Source organism: Pelobates fuscus, chromosome 9 (assembly GCF_036172605.1).
Source record: "Pelobates fuscus isolate aPelFus1 chromosome 9, aPelFus1.pri, whole genome shotgun sequence".
Lineage (NCBI taxonomy): Eukaryota > Metazoa > Chordata > Amphibia > Anura > Pelobatidae > Pelobates > Pelobates fuscus.
In genome coordinates this window covers 52,122,890-52,142,564 of record NC_086325.1, presented here as the reverse complement: position 1 = coordinate 52,142,564, position 19,675 = coordinate 52,122,890, and the positions used below count along the sequence as shown (strand labels likewise).

Genomic DNA, 19,675 nt, shown 5'->3' with positions numbered 1-19,675 from the left:
GTATTGGCTGAGTCTATGGAAGATCCCGTGGGATTCCCCATAGGTCTCAATGCTGTACTCTCGCACCTGAAGAGGAGCAGTGTGACCAAGGTGGTGCCGCCTACGAGGGACAAGTTCAGGTAAGTAATCTCACCCTTACCTCCCCACCGCGGCCCCAGTGCCGGTTGTGAAAAAAAAATAATACAAATATTTTTTTATTTTTTTTTAAATCCCACAAACTGTACATTTTCTTCTTATCTATATATTTGTTTTATGGGGTTGATTACAATTTTTTGGGGAATTTTTTTTTGGAAAATTAAAACATATTTGCTTAATGGCTTTTTTTTACAAAATCCAAGATGGGGCTGCTAGTTTGTGTTATTTATCACAGTGACACAATTCTATTAGGTCAAATGGCCATATCCAAAAGTTACAGACCGTATGAAGAAAAAGGACACAACGCATACAAAATATTCATACCTGGATTAAGTCTGTATCACATTCCTATTATATTCCTAACTAAGGCCTTAGCTGTGTGTGAGGTACACATATATCCTTATGAGTGGATAGATTAATATACAGGGCTAGACACTAAAATGAGAATCACAGGGAATTCAAATTTAAGGTCAAAATATCTGAAAAGGAAGAATCCTTCCAGTCGGAAATTCACTTTAAATTTCCAGTAATTCATATTTTATTGAATAACCGTGGTAGATTCAGATAAACATGCTCTATTTTTGACACACAAAAGGGAAAATTGTTGGTCTGTTAAAGGACACTACAGATAAATATGTACCGTTTTAGCTCAAAAAGAAACTCAATAAAAATGTTTTTTAAAAAAAGAGGATTAAATTGTTTTATATAATCTTCACTCCATTGAATTTTCAGTCTCTGTATACAATTCTACACTACATAGAAGCAATCCAATCGAGAACTGTGAAAGTCAAGGTTACTCCAAATCCTGAGAATGGTGCACACACAATGCATTCACAAACTGCACCCAATGATCTCTGTGAGAGCAACATACAGGTGCTTTATTTATTTTACTCATACAGGCAGGGTGTGTGCAATGCAAGTACGCCACCAGGTGTCTGCCATGGAAATAAATGGGAGAAGCTCTGCCCAATACACACTCGAGGAGTTGCTCGTTAATCACCAAGAGCTAAGCCTCAGCATTGGCTGAAAAGATAACGAAGTTTAAACATCGTGCAGATGACTAACATTTGCAGATATGCTATTTTGCATTCATTATAAAATATATATATATAAAATGACTCTGTTTTTACCTAAGACAGAGTACGATTTTATTATTTTTTTTCAGAAAGGATGGGGGTGCCTCTAAGAAATTCGGTATTTAATATCCCTCTGCTGCAGGTGGTTTGAAAACAGATGGTTTGTTTGCAAACAACGCATTACATAGAAACGTATTGTACCAAAAACTGCATTTATAAACAATGGTTGAACAATGGAAAGAACAATTAAGCAACTGAAAGCTGGAGAGATTATACTGCATTTTTCTTTTATGAAAAGCTATTTCGAATTCTCCACGGAATAAAGTAAGTGTTTGAACTCCTCCTGTCTTTTGACATAAAACCTGGATTCTTTTAGAACACCTTACCCTGCTACTGCGTATTACTGCCTACTTCTCTTGGAACAAGACGGAGATGAAAAGTGATTTAGTCTCCCTGGAAGAAATGAACTTGTAACAATAAAAGCCTATGCCAGTATGCATAATGAGAGTGTGTAACAAATGTTTAAAAAGAACTGCGGTAAGAGTGGATTGCTCGCTTTAAATCTCATGATGATTTGTGAAACGCAACATGAGATTTAACAAATAGTCTGTAAAATTGTGGTTGCACGGGAGGAAATTGTGTTTATACTCTCTTGCTAGCATTCATTTGTGAAACCCTGGCATATTCGAGCTTTGCTTTCAAATCTATTGATTTCTCAAAAAATCTCACAAGGGGAGGTTCGTTCAGTAATGATGCAAGGATCTGTTCAAAGGCGAAAGACCATTCAGTGCTTTCTTTGGAAGGTTGTGGTATTATATTTTCAGCCTGAGGATCAGAGTCTTTGCCCGGAGTCTTATCTATAGATGCAGAGCATGTCTCCTCTGTTGGAATCTTGGTAGGTGAAGCAGGATTCTGCAGTCTTCTCCCAACTTCCTCCATCCGAAGAAGGAGGCTAGTTACAGCAGCAATGGACCGATACAGAAGCTCTTCTTCGGGATCTCCATGGAATAAGTTGTATAGGGTCTTTGAAAAGTGGATAAACTGGCTCTGTTGAGGAGAGTGGATAAAATAGGATTTGGTAAGCACTGACAAATAGGTGGTGGGAACAATCATAATCGGTATTTTAAAGGTGCACAAAAAATAACAGTCCCTAGGCTAGTAGGCACTGAATATACATATTAATGTATAACAAGTAATAATATATTATACAGTGACTTGCACGAACTGAAGGTAGCAAAAAGCCCTGCATTATTGAGATTGCTAATTTAATCCCTTAAGGACACATGACATGTCTGACACGTCATGATTCCATTTTATTCCAGAAGTTTGGTCCTTAAGGGGTTAAGCCAAGTTTCATTTTATATATAAAGCAGTTTGCACAGATTTCATTTTCTAGGACATATTTTCTATAAACTTTTTCTTGTTTGATTTTCAGGCTTGTTTTACCATATGTGTAAACAGACATAATAATGGTAAAGCAACAAAGATGATTATCAAATATTAGAGGACGGATGGAGGGAAAAGAGGTCTGAACAGAAAACCAAATGCAACAAACTAAAAAAAATTAACTTCCAGACACTCTGTGAGACATTTTTTGGTAATTTTCAGACCATGTCACTAATGTTAGGTGAGATTAGAGAGAGTGTAAAGAAAGGATATACCTGTGTCAGTCACACCCTAGGATATATCTGTGTCAATCACACCCTAGGATATACCTGTGTCAATCACACCCTGATATATACCTGTGTCAATCACACCCTATGATATACCTGTGTCAGTCACACCCTAGGATATACCTGTGTCAATCACACCCTAGGATATACCTGTGTCAATCACACCCTATGATATACACCTGTGTCAATCACACCCTAGGATATACACCTGTGTCAATCACACCCTATGATATACACCTGTGTCAATCACACCCTAGGATATACCTGTGTCAATCACACCCTGATATATACCTGTGTCAATCACACCCTAGGATATACCTGTGTCAATCACACCCTAGGATATACCTGTGTCAGTCACACCCTAGGATATACCTGTGTCAATCACACCCTAGGATATACCTGTGTCAACCACACCCTAGGATATACCTGTGTCAATCACACCATAGGATATACCTGTGTCAATCACACCCTAGGATATACCTGTGTCAATAACACCCTAGGATATACACCTGTGTCAATCACACCCTATGATATACACCTGTGTCAATCACACCCTAGGATATACCTGTGTCAATCACACCCTAGGATATACCTGTGTCAATCACACCCTAGGATATACCTGTGTCAATCACACCCTAGGATATACCTGTGTCAATCACACCCTAGGATATACCTGTGTCAATCACACCCTAGGATATACCTGTGTCAATCACACCCTAGGATATACCTGTGTCAATCACACCCTAGGATATACCTGTGTCAATCACACCCTAGGATATATCTGTGTCAATCACACCCTAGGATATACCTGTGTCAGTCACACCCTAGGATATACCTGTGTCAGTCACACCCTAGGATATACCTGTGTCAATCACACCCTAGGATATATCTGTGTCAGTCACACCCTAGGATATACCTGTGTCAGTCACACCCTAAGATATACCTGTGTCAGTCACACCCTAGGATATACCGGTGTCAGTCACACCCTAGGATATATCTGTGTCAATCACACCCTAGGATATACCTGTGTCAATCACACCCTAGGATATACCTGTGTCAATCACACCCTAGGATATATCTGTGTCAATCACACCCTAGGATATATCTGTGTCAATCACACCCTAGGATATACCTGTGTCAGTTACACCATAGGATATACCTGTGTCAATCACACTCTAGGATATACCTGTGTCAATCACACCCTAGGATATACCTGTGTCAATCACACCCTAGGATATACCTAAGTCAATCACACCCTAGGATATACCTGTGTCAATCACACCCTAGGATATACCTGTGTCAATCACACCCTAGGATATACCTGTGTCAATCACACCCTAGGATATACCTGTGTCAATCACACCCTATGATATACACCTGTGTCAATCACACCCTAGGATATACCTGTGTCAATCACACCCTGATATATACCTGTGTCAATCACACCCTAGGATATACCTGTGTCAGTCACACCCTAAGATATACCTGTGTCAATCACACCCTAGGATATACCTGTGTCAATCACACCCTAGGATATACCTGTGTCAATCACACCCTAGGATATACCTGTGTCAGTCACACCATAGGATTCCCAGATTTGTTTCAGACAATATTTGGAGAAAGTTAAATTCAAAACAACAAACTAGTATAGACTCCCAAGTGTAGGAAAATCTTCCCCTTTCTGTACTAACCTGATTCATTCTCGGTAAATTCTTGATACTTTCTTCTTTACGCACTAGTTCATCTTGCCATTGCTTGAGATAAGCCTGGATATCAATCTTCACTCTGCCTGCAAAATGCAAGAAAAATAGGAGAGAAGTAAATTTCAGGAAGTCAGATCATACTTGTCAGTCACTACTTTAGTTATTTTATACAGAAAGGGGAAAAAAAGACTTTCAGCATGTATGTTTAAATGTAGACAGTGACAGCTGTGATGAAAAAAATTTATTCAAAATCTAAGAACACTCTGCAATTGTGTCTCAATACTCCCCAGTATACATGCAGTAAGTCTACGCTTTTCACATTAACACATATGCTTTGTCAAGACTCTATAAGGAAACGCAAAATAATATTACTAGCATTTATAGAGGAACAACATATCCTGCAGGAGTGAGATGTCCCATTTCTAATTCAGTTTGGGGGACTTAAGAAAATATACAGTAAGTGAGTTGGTCCTGTCAGCTGCAACTCTCTACATTTAAAAGGACACTAGAGGCACCAAGACCACTGCATCTCAACAAAGTGTTCTGGGTGCCATGTTCTTGTAGTTTTTATTCCTGCAACTGAAAACATTGCCATTCTACAGAAACGACAATGTTTTAATAGTAATGGCTGTCACACTGATAGCCTTTGCAGGCGCTTCTACCTCAGTAACCGAGTTAAACTTGACTATTTTATCCAGATGGTCTCATAGCGACCATCTGATTGGCAACGCGTTTTGCAGCAAATGTGCACTAGCCTCGAAATGTTTCTCTAAGAGGAAACATTGGATCACCTACACTAATGATCACAGCCAAAAGCGTGGAGAATAGTGATTGCCACGAAGAAGGTTGAAATTTTGACTTTGATATGCCAATGGCTTGAGTTCTATTGCTTGAACATAGCATTACATTTACTGCATTATGCTCTCAAAAGTTATTCAAATGATTTCCAAAACAAACCTTTCTCAGGACTCTTGGTTTTGTCTTCAGAATTTGGATTTTCTGTAGGGGAGGTTACTGTTGAAGGAAAAAAAAATACATTTAAAAATAGCATAACATAATCACAATGAAGTTTAGCAGAAATACAATTACATGAATGATTCTAGCCATTCTCTATTTGATGTTAAAGGGAAACAATATGGTCAAAATTATTCTACAAACAGATCCTCCCTCAAAAGGAAGTAACACTCAAAAAAGGAGCATTTTATTCTGATCCTGGTTTACAAGCCAACTGATTTATCCCCAGTAGAAGTTCCACTCATAACAAAGGATGAGTGGAACTGCTGTAAAAGCTGATAGCACCCATACTCACCTGTTCCACAGTTTTGTGAAATGAGTTGTGTGCGTCAATTACCCCAGCCACAAGTATGGGCTCTCTCTGGGAAGGAGAGAGAGAACTACGCTTGCACTGTTGGACAAAATTGATCTTCCTAACTAAGAACTAGGAAGAAGAAAATGACACCTGTCTGATAGCCAGATCTACAAACTCTTATCAAAGCGCATTATGTAGGAAAATAACGAGACTTGACAGGTCAGGCTGCACGGACAGGGTCTTTGCACCATAAAAATATTGAGCAAAATGCGCTCGAGAACTGTACAAATCGAAATACTTATTTTATGCAATACCTTAATAAATTATATAATACAAAATACCTGTTGCTTTAGAAGTGAAATCAACTTAAAATAATATCTGTTTCACTGACAGAAATCCGCCACTTGCAACACTTTCAGTGCATTAGTAATCAGCCATAAACCCTGCAATTTGACATTGATTTTTTTCCTCTTCAATGTCATTTTTATTCATTTCAATCAAGATCGAACAATTCATACAGCAAAGGGGAAAAGTAGGAGAAAAGTTAGGATAAATCAAAACAAAGAAAAGGAAAACAAAATTAGAACCCAAAACTTTGTACTTTGACTTGATGCCAAGTTGCATAATTAACCAGACACTTAGTCAGCAATATATAGCCCTGTTGCAGGCGTTAATCAGTCCAGCAATTAAAACTTTAAGATCTGTGTCAACATTTTTGTGCAAGTTCCCATCTTGCATAGGGATGGCAACACATTATTACACTGACAGAGCAGTGCCTCTCTGTCAATAACATGTCAGCAATTATGACAGAAACAATTAACAGTTCTAGTGTTAATTACAGAACATTGACTTACAGAACATTCACTAAAGTGGAAATTGATGGGAATCCACGAGGGAATTGCAAATAAAAAAAAAAAGAAAAAAGAAAATAGCCTTTCTGGAAAGATAACACGGTTAGTAAATGTTTCACATTTAGCTATTTTGGGCTCAGATTTGCAAATGTCTAGTGAATTTCTAAAACTCTCACTTCACACCATAACCCTATCGGTGCACAAAGATACTCTGTCATTAATTAGCAGCATGTAGAAATAAGGAGAACGGCATATAGTCTGATCTTTGTGAGAGGCGAAAGAGAATGATCAGCATGTGCACAGAAAACATTCAACAAAAAAGAAAAAAAAATGAACACATTAAAAATCAACTACATCCCACTTTAACCATTTTTTTTCACAATATGTTTGGTTTTCTGTGCATGACAGACATACTTCAACACGGGGAAAGGCACAGCAGTTTAATGGAAAATAGAACCAATGAGACAGAAATAAGGAGATTGCAGTTAAAGCTGCACGCGCGAGTCTTTGCAGAGTCTTATTAATATGTCAACTGTTACTTGAAATATTTAATTACACAATATCTTTTTTTCAAAACCTGGAATGATGTGTTTGTTAAAAATAGCAGTATACGCACCATTGAGATTGCTGAAATGCATTAAATCTTCCTTGGAAAGTTTAGCTTCTTCTGATGGACTTAATGTTCCCACTTCAGTAAAAGCTAAATTTAAAAAACATGTATTAGAAAAAAAAAGATTCAGCATCTTCTGATGGACTTACAGATCACAAAAATACATTTATAAGAAACACGTTAGCATGTTACAGTCAGGAAATGATTCCATGTATTGGGAGGGCCTCTAGTGGTCAGGATGATATTGCACATTTGCTGTTAGGAATCGTCATAGATGTCTAATGCAGCTTCATCTGGTTCTACTAATAAAAACTCCAGTGGAAGACTTATTTGCAAAAAAAAGACTAATAAGTTCAAAAGAAAGCCCCGCACAAAAGATATTTCTATGTGTAGTTTTTCAAGCAGAAATGCTGCACATACAGATTCCTACCACCATGTCAACTTCTAACCGCAGCCGATGTAACCCCATCAGCAGACCACAGCCTAGATTAGAGTAATATCCAGCTTTAGCGTACTCATCAAATGACATACATGTCTGCTTGACAACAGACTGATTAGAATGTAACCCTTTGTGTTCCTAAACAGGTATTGGTGAACTACAGGGAGTGCAGAATTATTAGGCAAGTTGTATTTTTGAGGATTAATTTTATTATTGAACAACAACCATGTTCTCAATGAACCCAAAAAACTCATTAATATCAAAGCTGAATATTTTTGGAAGTAGTTTTTAGTTTGTTTTTAGTTATAGCTATTTTAGGGGGATATCTGTGTGTGCAGGTGACTATTACTGTGCATAATTATTAGGCAACTTAACAAAAAACAAATATATACCCATTTCAATTATTTATTTTTACCAGTGAAACCAATATAACATCTCAACATTCACAAATATACATTTCTGACATTCAAAAACAAAACAAAAACAAATCAGTGACCAATATAGCCACCTTTCTTTGCAAGGACACTCAAAAGCCTGCCATCCATGGATTCTGTCAGTGTTTTGATCTGTTCACCATCAACATTGCGTGCAGCAGCAACCACAGCCTCCCAGACACTGTTCAGAGAGGTGTACCGTTTTCCCTCCTTGTAAATCTCACATTAGATGATGGACCACAGGTTCTCAATGGGGTTCAGATCAGGTGAACAAGGAGGCCATGTCATTAGATTTTCTTCTTTTATACCCTTTCTTGCCAGCCACGCTGTGGAGTACTTGGACGCGTGTGATGGAGCATTGTCCTGCATGAAAATCATGTTTTTCTTGAAGGATGCAGACTTCTTCCTGTACCACTGCTTGAAGAAGGTGTCTTCCAGAAACTGGGAGTTGAGCTTGACTCCATCCTCAACCCGAAAAGGCCCCACAAGCTCATCTTTGATGATACCAGCCCAAACCAGTACTCCACCTCCACCTTGCTGGCGTCTGAGTCAGACTGGAGCTCTCTGCCCTTTACCAATCCATCCATCTGGCCCATCAAGACTCACTCTCATTTCATCAGTCCATAAAACCTTAGAAAAATCAGTCTTGAGATATTTCTTGGCCCAGTCTTGACGTTTCAGCTTGTGTATCTTGTTCAGTGGTGGTCGTCTTTCAGCCTTTCTTACCTTGACCATGTCTCTGAGTATTGCACACCTTGTGCTTTCGGGCACTCTAGTGATGTTGCAGCTCTGAAATATGGCCAGACTGGTGGCAAGTGGCATCTTGGCAGCTGCACGCTTGACTTTTCTCAGTTCATGGGCAGTTATGTTGCGCCTTGGTTTCTCCACACGCTTCTTGCGACCCTGTTGACTATTTTGAATGAAACGCTTGATTGTTCGATGATCACGCTTCAGAAGCTTTGCAATTTTAAGAGTGCTGCATCCCTCTGCAAGATATCTCACTATTTTTAACTTTTCTGAGCCTGTCAAGTCCTTCTTTTGACCCATTTTGCCAAAGGAAAGGAGGTTGCCTAATAATTATGCACACCTGATATAGGGTGTTGATGTCATTAGACCACACCCCTTCTCATTACAGAGATGCACATCACCTAATATGCTTAATTGGTAGTAGGCTTTCGAGCCTATACAGCTTGGAGTAAGACAACATGCATAAAGAGGATGATGTGGACAAAATACTAATTTGCCTAATAATTCTGCACGCAGTGTAGATGTGCATACACTTATACAAATGAAAAGGGTTAATGTGAATATAAAGAACATTAAAAGTGGATCTATCATCCACAAATATGGGATGATATCACATGCTGTGGAATGCAGTCTTGACATCATGGCAAGTTGTGCAAACGTTTACTCATTTTAAATGGTATAAATATTTGCTGTAAAATGAAACCCGGAACAAAATTAAATATAATAAGTGCGGGTTCAATTAATATGAAAGAGGTAAGTTATGATTGAACAGAGATATAGCTCCAATTTTAGGTTTTGTTTTCTCTGTCCTTAAAGGACCACTATAGGCACCCAGACCACTTCAGCTTAATGAAGTGGTCTGGGTGCCAGGTCCAGCTAGGATTAACCCTTTCTTCTATAAACATAGCAGTTTCGTTTATAATAGAGTTAATCCAGCCTCTAGTGGCTGTCTCATTGACAGCCGCTAGAGGTGCTTCCGCGCTTCTCACTGTGATTATCACAGTGAGAAGACGCCAGCATCCATAGGAAAGCATTGAGAATGCTTTCCTTTGGACTGGCTGAATGTGCGTGCAGCTCGTGCCACGCATGCGCATTCAGCCGATGACGACGAGAAGGAGGAGAGGAGGAGGAGGAGAGGAGGAGGAGAGTCCACCGCCCGGGGCTGGAGAAAGAGGTAAATTTAACCCCTACCGCCCCCGAGAGCCCGGCGGGAGGGGGGCCCTGAGGATGGGGAGGGACCTAGAGACCCTATAGAGCCAGGAAAACGAGTATGTTTTCCTGGCACTATAGTGGTCCTTTAAGGGGTTAAGACTCTGCATGCTAAATAGGAAAACTGTACATAGCCAGATTTTATATTCCATTGAGAACACATTTTTGTGCTTCCTAACCATTTTTCAACTCTGTCACAATCAAGAAAAACTAGATAATTGTTTCAACAGAATCAGCCTCACATCATACTCATAATGACATCACGTTTAAAGCACTACCTTACAGAGTTTCGCAGAAAAAGAAACAAAAACACTGTTAATGACTTATGTCTATCGAGTGACCACCCATATATCATTATTAATTTATTTATTTTTAAATATAGATTAAGTTTTTTTTACAATTATATTACTGCAATGAAAAATAATACAAATTGGAAACTTACCTGGAGGTATATGCATTTTAAAGAGTAATTTCAGTCTGTCTGTGAAACTTCCATTGAACATAACATCTATGGTGTTAAAACAGATGGGTGATTAGACTTTTGGTCCCTAAATTTTCAAAGGAACAAGTGTTTATTGAAAACCCTTTTTTACCCTCAGATGGACTTTACACTTCCTCAACGACTAATTCTTTAACAGGACTTCATTCATGAATCTGTCTCTTAACTTGACTGTTTTTTTTATTTTTTATTTTTTAACGGCTTTGGCTTCCAAAACCTACTTTTGGATTGTACACCTACTATCTCTACTCCTTTTGTGACACTGGATTAATCACAGGACTCCAACTCTCCATTTATATGGAACTGAAACTCTTGATATAACCTTCTACAGGATAACTCTCTCTAGGTAACGTATGCTCTTTGTATACTATTCTCCTCGTTTTGTAAGTGGACTATTTGTGTTTTCTTATATTTATTTTAGATGGGCCCATTTTCTTCTATTTTCTTTTGCTGTTTGCTTACCATCTTAAATAAGCATTCTTCTGCTAAGTGATATTCTATTTAGGTGTGTAGTCTCCAGGGTAGATATTCCTAGCTGTCTTTAAGAGACCAACCATACCTCTTACACCGCTTACCAATTCTAGGGAAGCTTCAACAGACCTATACAATTGCTAGAGATCATTATTCTTAAAAGGGGAAAACTTTTTGTGAATCAATATTTGCTAGATCCATCGCTGCTCAGCTAAGCAACAAACTTTAGCACTGAAAAACCTAGTCTGATAACAACATAACGAGTGCACTTGCATTATCCATTAACGTATTCCCTGGATATTCAGAACAAAGAATGCCAAATTTGACCAATAAATTACCTTACCAAATGCAAAAACAAATTCTTTAAAATTGATGAGACCATCAGAGTTTTCATCCATTAAACGAAAAGTCCACAGAGCAAGAGAGTCCACACTTGGAGAATATGCCCAGGGGCTTAGCAGATGGTAAAGAGTGCGGAATTGCTGGCAGTCTATATGGTATTGTTCTAAGTAGGGTAAACTTGAGTCGTGATGACTAAGGGTGCTGCTGTTCAAGCTCCAGTAACAAGATAAAAAGTGTTCTCTCTGTAATAACATAGTAATTTAGATTAAAAGAAAACACTCAAAATCTCCCTTTTTACATACGCACATGTAATACACACACAGATAGACACTCTACACTGAACGGACTCTCTGCACTGTGTAAAATATCCAATCCTGCATAGAAAACGTTTTAGTGCAACAACATGGAATTAAAATGGATTTTATTGGAATTTTTCCATTTTTGATTGACACAACATACCAAACACTTTCAAAATGCAATATATATATATATTTATTTTTAAATCAGAAGTAAAATAAATAAATAACTAAAGCAGACATTTACTAGTGTAAGCAATTAGCCCTTGATATATACTTGGAAGAACCGTTTTGACTATAACCATAGCTGTGAGTTTTTTGTACATAAACAAAAGTTTATCAAGAAGAAGAGTCTAAAATGTTAGAAGTTCTTCTGCCAGGCTGGACAGTAATTTCCCAGCATTTTCACCTAGTCCGTAAGATTGTTCTGAGTTTTGACTTGATCATCCTAAAACATTCTGGATATTGTCTTCTCACTCCAGTAAATTGGTGGATATGTCTTTGGGGTCCTTATCAAAAAATTAGGTCCAATTTCAGGTGTGTTGCAAACATGCCGCTTTTTCCCTTCTTCCCGTCAATCCTAAGAAGTTTCCCAGTCACTCACGATTAAAAGTATCGCCGCAAGAATATGCAACCACTAGCATGCTTCAAAGCGGGGATTGTGCTGGGCGATGAGCAAGTTCAGTTTTGATCTCATTATATTTGTGGCTGCAACATGTCGCAGACTTGCGTTATTCCTGGTCCACAGTCACACCATATGTCCCTTTTACAGACTCTATGCGTTGTCCTTATGTCCAACTAATGATGTATCAAAACCTAACAATTTCTGATGCAGAACACTTCATACCCGTCTCATTTTATAGGGTCCCCAGGCATGTGTCAATTTATAGACGCTGAGAGTCCTGCATCATTCCTACGTCAATATACGTACACGTTTCAGGATGTGCAGGAATGATGCATAACTTCAATAGCTATATATGCTCCAGTCCATCTTTGCCCTGTTGTGGTTCCTGTATTGTTCCAGTAGCGTGTTACAGTTTGTTTAATTTGTTTTTATTCTAAAGCAGTTTTCTATTTGACGATAGGGATCTCTGGTTCCATTTGACTTTGGCTTATTTAAGGTTTACTCTCCTAAACTAGATTACTTTAAGACTGACCACGTCTAAAGGGTTTAATACAGTCACCCATGATATCATATAGAATGTCCAAGTTTCTAAGAACTGGGGCCTTCCAGAAACAGGTGATACTTCAACCCTACAAAAGTTACAAGGTAGAACTCATTAAATTAATTATGGAACTTCTGAAGACAACTGGATTCATCAGAGCTTACTTAGGGTTTTGTTTTCTTCATTCACTTTATGTGACATCTTTAACAATTACACCTTGAAAATGTCCGGTATATTGTATAAATCAAATGGTAAAAATCAAACTAACTTTATTTTAATTCTAGGTCACAACACTCTGCAATGTAGAAACAAATCCAATAGGGATGCAGAATGTTTAAAGGCACTGTAAACATTAAGATAACTTCTTAATTTAAAAAAAAAAAAAAAAAAAGTCAGTACTGTATGTGGTCTCCCTTTAATTTTTTTTTTTTACCAAAATAGGTTTGAAATAACTAAACAAAATTGAAGGCATTAAACACAGAGTTAGAACAAAAACTATCACTGTCTGCACCTTTAAATTCTCAAGGTTTGACAAGAAGATTCAGTGACGAGTTTGGTCCCACATGACTCTGCCAGATGATGAGCAATATAAAACAGTTGCACTGTGAGAAGTGCTACATGAAACAACTCGACCAAGGAGTGTTGTTGCTAAGACATGTCTTGAATTCTACAAGCAGGAGTCATTGCAGGATGTGATAAACCATAGAGAAACAACCACTGCCAGAAAGTACGAGGGGACGAGAATCCAGAATAAAAATTCTAGATGTGTCCTCCATATTGCTTTCAATGGGCAATGGCAATCAATTATACACAAATATATATATATATATACACACACATACACGGACATACATATATGTATCCACATACATATACTAAAATCTAACCTGTGCTTAGGCTTAAAGGAAAAAAAGTTAAAGCATTTCTATTTTAAGACATTCAATAGACACTCTATTGACAGCTATAGGTGATATTGAACTGATATGGAAATGCGGATTGAAAAGAAAAAGAAAAAAACAAAACCTACCAGTATGTGTATCACTAGCTAAGAGAGTTTTGAATTAGTGCCAAAGTTAAAACTTAACTTTTAATATCATTTAATAAAATTGAAGATAAGATAAAATCAAATCAAGCAAGGCGTTCAAGTCCTTCCTGTATATAATACTGGGTAGTGTGGCAACAAAGTAACAGTGAACATTACCAAAATTAATAGTGAGCAAACTAATAGAATATTATTTCCACACTGTTAAACTAGAGTCAGAGTTAAGGCTATTGCATGTAGCAAAAAGAGACGGAGAAGAGAGGTGCTGCTAGACTCTCTAGGGAAATGCCACTTTGTTTCCAGGAGAAAATTAAAGGGACACTGTAGGCACTATACCAACTTCAACTGATTCAAGTGGTTATGGTGCCTGGAGCAGTGGGTCCCGCATCTATGTTAATGGTTTACTCACTAGGTAGCAGATATGCAGCCTGGTCTCCAATTACTATATTACTGTGCACTGATTCTTATCTTTATTTTTACGTTTTTGACAATAAACTGTTTTTTTACTATACTTCCAGTTTCTCACTGCTTATAGTGGTTTAAGCGATATATTGCCTGTATTGCTTTCTAGCAACCAGTTCCATATACTGGTGTGCTTTGGGATTTTTTCTTATCTCTTTATCCCAAGAAAAGTATATTATCTGGTGATAGTATCATTTACCCTGGGTGGTTTTTCCCAACCAGGGATTAGGATACCTGCACCACACAATTTTATTTGGACATATCTGTTCCATTTTATTTGATTTATTATTTCTAAGATACAGTATATATTTGAGCCATAATTATTAGCTAGCTCCTGGATCTTTTGCACTATAATATATGGTGCTATCTCCAACACTCCTCCAATTACTATATGTTTAAGGAGGGCTGATGCTCAGAATCATGCCATACCAACTCATTTTCTCTCAGTCTATCACTTCCTGCTACCCTTGGTATCGCATGAGGTGGAGCGTAAATTCATCATGGCAACATTGGGCTGGGCAATGAGGGACCAGCCTGAGGGACCAAGCATTTTAATATTTCAAGCTTTCCTCTAATCAACTATGGAGTAATTCTGTATTACCTACAACAGATGTATGAAGGACATTAAAGAGGAATTAAGATAGTCCACACTGGCTATAGGCATCTACATCTTTTGCCGAAATACCTTAAATAAATAAAAAAGCTCTTCCAGATCAGCAGCGTTGAATTTTACATCCTGCAACACAACCCGAAGCTGTTAAAATAAAAAGAAGATAACAAGGTAAATATCTATTGAGTATATAAACAACACTGATGCATCATGATAGGTGTAGCAAACAAGCAATGCTTCTCTACATAATAGATCTGTTAACTGTGCAGAACTGTGGTATTGTTGGCTTCTGTTTGTGGTCCAGGGGAGTGATGATGATCAGTTATGTACTATGTTTCCATGTGTGGAGATAAAGTTTGAAGCCCAAACTGGATGAGTGGACATGGCTGGTCCTTCCCTTTGCCCTCACCCTATCTGCCCTCACCCTATCTACAATTTGAGCAATATCAACTTACCCTTTTCTTACTTTGCCTATTCCAGGTTTTCCTTGATTTCTGACCCATCTGGGCTCTCCTTAATTGTTTTTAAGTGAACAATGGTATTTGGAATAAATATTCGGGAAGTAAACCTTTTCATGCCTCCAATACTCATTATTACTAACTATCATTACTCTCTTCTTTCTGGTTACTCTTACCATATTTTTCTAATCATGGCTTTGTAAATGTAATTCCTCATTATGAACTTTTAATGTGATTTTTTTTTTCAATAAATAAAAAGATTGCCAAAAAAAAAAGAAATATGTAGCTCTGTGAGTGGAGATCTCTGTATGACTACTCCTGCTCTTTGTTCTACTGCTAAACTAGAGGGTATTTCACTAATCTGTTAAAGTTTCATGTCAGTGTTAACTTTCCTTAAAAGAGTAAATCATTATGACTTATTATGGATGGATTTACTTTTGTGTGAACCCCTGTTAATATTGATTGACAGAACCCAGTGTGAGCAATGATGGCAAATATAAAAAATATCAATAAAATAAAAAATAATAATTAAGGAACTACCTTTTCTGGAAACACTAATTTCCTCTATGAAATACTCACCACATTTTGTTTAGTCGTTGTTTCTAAAGTTTGGATAACATATAGCCTGTTTCTTCGGCGCATACTTTCAACATCCTCATATCGAATGGCCCCAAATTTCTGTAGAACAAATTCAAGTCAGAGGGTCAGCTTATTGGATCACAAAATAGAACATGTTGACATGTCTTGCAAAAATTTATAAAATTTAATTTACAAGCAAAAAAATGTCAATAATGTGAGCATCTGCAAATTTCATTCTTAAAGGGACACTAAGTACCAAAACTACTTAAGCTTAATGAAGTGCTTTTGGTGTATAGATCATGCTCAATTTTAGAAGTTAATGTTAATGCAGCCCTAGTTACACCTCCCCTGTCTGTGGCTTACACAGCCTTCATATACACTTCCTCTAAAGAAAGAACACATTTTTAAACTTCCTTTATTGCAAAGTGTGTTTATTTTATCTCCTGCTCTGTTAATAGACTACAAGAGCCTCCTGTGTGTGATTCATGAAAAAAGTATAGAGATAAAAAACTTCCAAAGTACAACAACAAATTGTGGGTCGCACTAGATAGGGTAAGCACAAACAATGCCCTTCACAGATTCACATGGCAAGGCTCGGCAGACGCGACATCGAAATTGGGCAATGAATCACCCATTACTCAAACACTAAAGACATGGTCTCACTTAAGGCGGAACCAACTCATCTCTCCTCAACCAAGCCCCTTGATCCCGATAACACACAATACTGGAATAGGTGGGGGACTACGCAGATCGGCCTGGCCAATCGAGGGAGATGGGGACTGTTATGTCCCGATATCCGAGGTCCTTAGCAATACTGGAATGAAAACCATAAGGGAATGGAGTGAGGTACCACAACTGACGCTGATGCACAGATTTCATTATGCGCAACTACGTCATTTCTATTACAACCTCCCAAACCGAGTAGCAATCCACAGAGAACAGACGTGGTTCGAACACCTCTGCATAGCCGACTCTGGGGTAGAGGGTAGAGTTTCAACTATCTACCAACAACTGATCACAGGTGATCACACACGGAACACTGCGTTTAAGAGGCAATGGGAGGAGTTGACGGCTAGAACGTACACCGAAGCACAATGGGAACAGATACTGATCTTACAACACAAAAGTTCCATAAGCACCAAGTATCAGGAGGTCAACTTTAAGCTACTCTCCCATTGGTACAGGACCCCGTCGCTACTGCACAGAATATTTAGGGATACCACAGATGTCTGCTGGAGGTGTGAGTCACATACTGGTACCCTTAGGCACATCTGGTGGGACTGTGCAAGGATCAGGCCATACTGGGAGGACGTACGAAGGGAAATAACGGCTATCCTGGGAGACCTACCGGACTTTAGCATAGAATTGGCCCTCCTTCACTGCACGGAAAGCTCGATAGCCCAATACAAACGATCAATATTGAGGCACCTGCTGAACGCGGCGAAAGCGTCTATACCGGTTAGATGGAAACAAACCCAACCACCGACAACTGCAGAATGGCTACAGAGAGTGGAAGAAATACACACAGCCGAGGCGCGGTACGCGGACCTACTAGGGAGGAGCACCAAACACGTCGAAATTTGGACCCCTTGGTATGTCTACCTATCACGACCAAGACATGGAGGGTCTTAGCGCACGCCACAACCCCTGGGGATTGGGGGGTGCCTGGGCGCACTCTGACACATGTCGCTCTCCACACTCTTCCCCCCCCCCTCTACCCTCCCCACCCTCCCCCCCTTCCTCTTCCCCACTTACTCCATCTCTTCTACCTACCTACATCCATTATGTTTACTCGAGCCCATATGACTTCTCTGAAGGGCATCGCTGGGGCGGCCTGACCTGCGCCTGAGGAGGTCGGGGCGGGGAGGACCCGATCATGCTGAAAGTACGATATACCGCCATGACACGAAGTGATGCGTACTGGCTTGAATCATTGACCTAATAAACTGTCGACCGACGGAGGTAATAAGGAACTGAACATATGGAGAAAATAGTCTCCAAAATATGACTCCTTCGACCGACGGGAGGAAGGGGATGTAGCACCAGATAAGTGACATCATGGGGCGACACAACCCACACCTGACCAGCGGGTTACACTATTAGGCAGACACAACCAAGCTTCTATCTGTCACACACGTGACCCGTGGAACAACTCCGTACCCGAATTCTTGACCATATAACGATCCAACCTACCAAGCGACCAATTTCCCTTCATACACTCAACCTCATAACCCGTAGGACAGGGGTCTCTAATGATGGTAGAGAACACTCTCCTGCTCCACCTGTCACATAATTTCGATACTGAAGCTACATCCTTCATTTAAACTGTCCGATTTATAAGCACAACTCTCCAGAAGACCCTTAGAATAGGGTTCGGAAACGGCTCTTTTTTTTAATTTTTTTTTGCATTTAACCAGTTATTGTTACTGTTATTGAAACTGCTCTAGCTATGAGACAAGCACCCGTCTAAACTTGTTACACTTGTTTATAGCCTATTGATTGACAGCTTTTACGATGCTTGACACATGTGAGATTGCTCAAAAACGATAATGCCTACTGTTTACACTATTGATGTCATTGTTCAACTTGTTTTACAACGCATATATGATGTAGTGGGATAAGCATGTGTTACAGCACTCACTTGAACATCACAATAAAGAATTTACAAAAAAAAAAAGAATTGCATTATATGCATGGGAAGGTTTGGATTTTCTTGATAGGTTAGAATTGCCATTAATACGTGTACTGCATGTGCTCTCTATTCCTTTATTACCAGCATGTCTTACACTTTTATCGAACAATATAAACAGATATTTTATGAAAAAAACTTCCAAAGTAAATACACTGTGCTGTAAGACCCGATTAATTAACCCCTTAAGGACACAACTTCTGGAATAAAAGGGAATCATGACGGAATATTTCCATCATGTGTCCTTAAGGGGTTAAATATCTATGTAATATAGAATGCACACTATAACCACTCCGAATAGTCAAAAATATAACTTTATTCTGTACAAAAAGTACTACAGCAAAAAAAAAATACAGAAAAATAAATAAATAAACACAATGACAGAAGCAAGGGCAAATACAATAATGCAATCCTACAAAGTCAAAAAAATTCTAACCAGCCTTAGGACAGAGGCACGAGTCATCAAACCCCCAACGTTTCGGCACCAACCGGCTGCCTTTATCAAGGGTTTGATGACTCGTGCCTAAGGCTGGTTAGAATTTTTGGGACTTTGTAGGATGGCATTATTGTATTTGCCCTTTATTTTTCTGTATTTTTTCACTGTAGTACTTTTTGAACAGAATAAAGTTATATTTTTGACTATTCGTAGTGGTTATAGTGTGCATTCTATATTACATAGATATTTGAATAACATTTGAGGGAGTGTTTGTAATACTTTGTCTCTCCATGTGCTTTTGGTTCGTTAAGGGGTTAAACCATTTTAGTAAATGATCAAGCGGGGGAGGGGGGGAGGGAGGGGGGGGGGTGTTAGGATGTGCCGGCGCATCCATGTGTACATCTTGTAAACCTTCAAAGAGTCTAGCTGCCAGTGTTAT

The 19,675-nt window shown here is 38.7% G+C and overlaps 1 protein-coding gene across 1 annotated transcript in view; it reads right to left on the bottom strand.

The window, feature by feature from the left end:
- Positions 1–1,307: 1,307 nt before the first annotated feature.
- TBC1D8B (TBC1 domain family member 8B) overlaps positions 1,308–19,675 on the bottom strand; it is a 61,485-nt gene continuing 43,117 nt past the window's right edge. Inside the window, exons 14-21 of the mRNA XM_063431963.1 lie at positions 16,112–16,210; positions 15,150–15,218; positions 11,500–11,740; positions 10,629–10,694; positions 7,364–7,447; positions 5,545–5,601; positions 4,576–4,673; positions 1,308–2,258 (exon numbers count right to left, since the gene is read on the bottom strand). Coding sequence (XP_063288033.1) covers positions 1,854–2,258; positions 4,576–4,673; positions 5,545–5,601; positions 7,364–7,447; positions 10,629–10,694; positions 11,500–11,740; positions 15,150–15,218; positions 16,112–16,210 — 1,119 coding nt within the window. The 3' untranslated portion in view covers positions 1,308–1,853. The remainder of the gene's footprint in view (positions 2,259–4,575; positions 4,674–5,544; positions 5,602–7,363; positions 7,448–10,628; positions 10,695–11,499; positions 11,741–15,149; positions 15,219–16,111; positions 16,211–19,675) is intronic.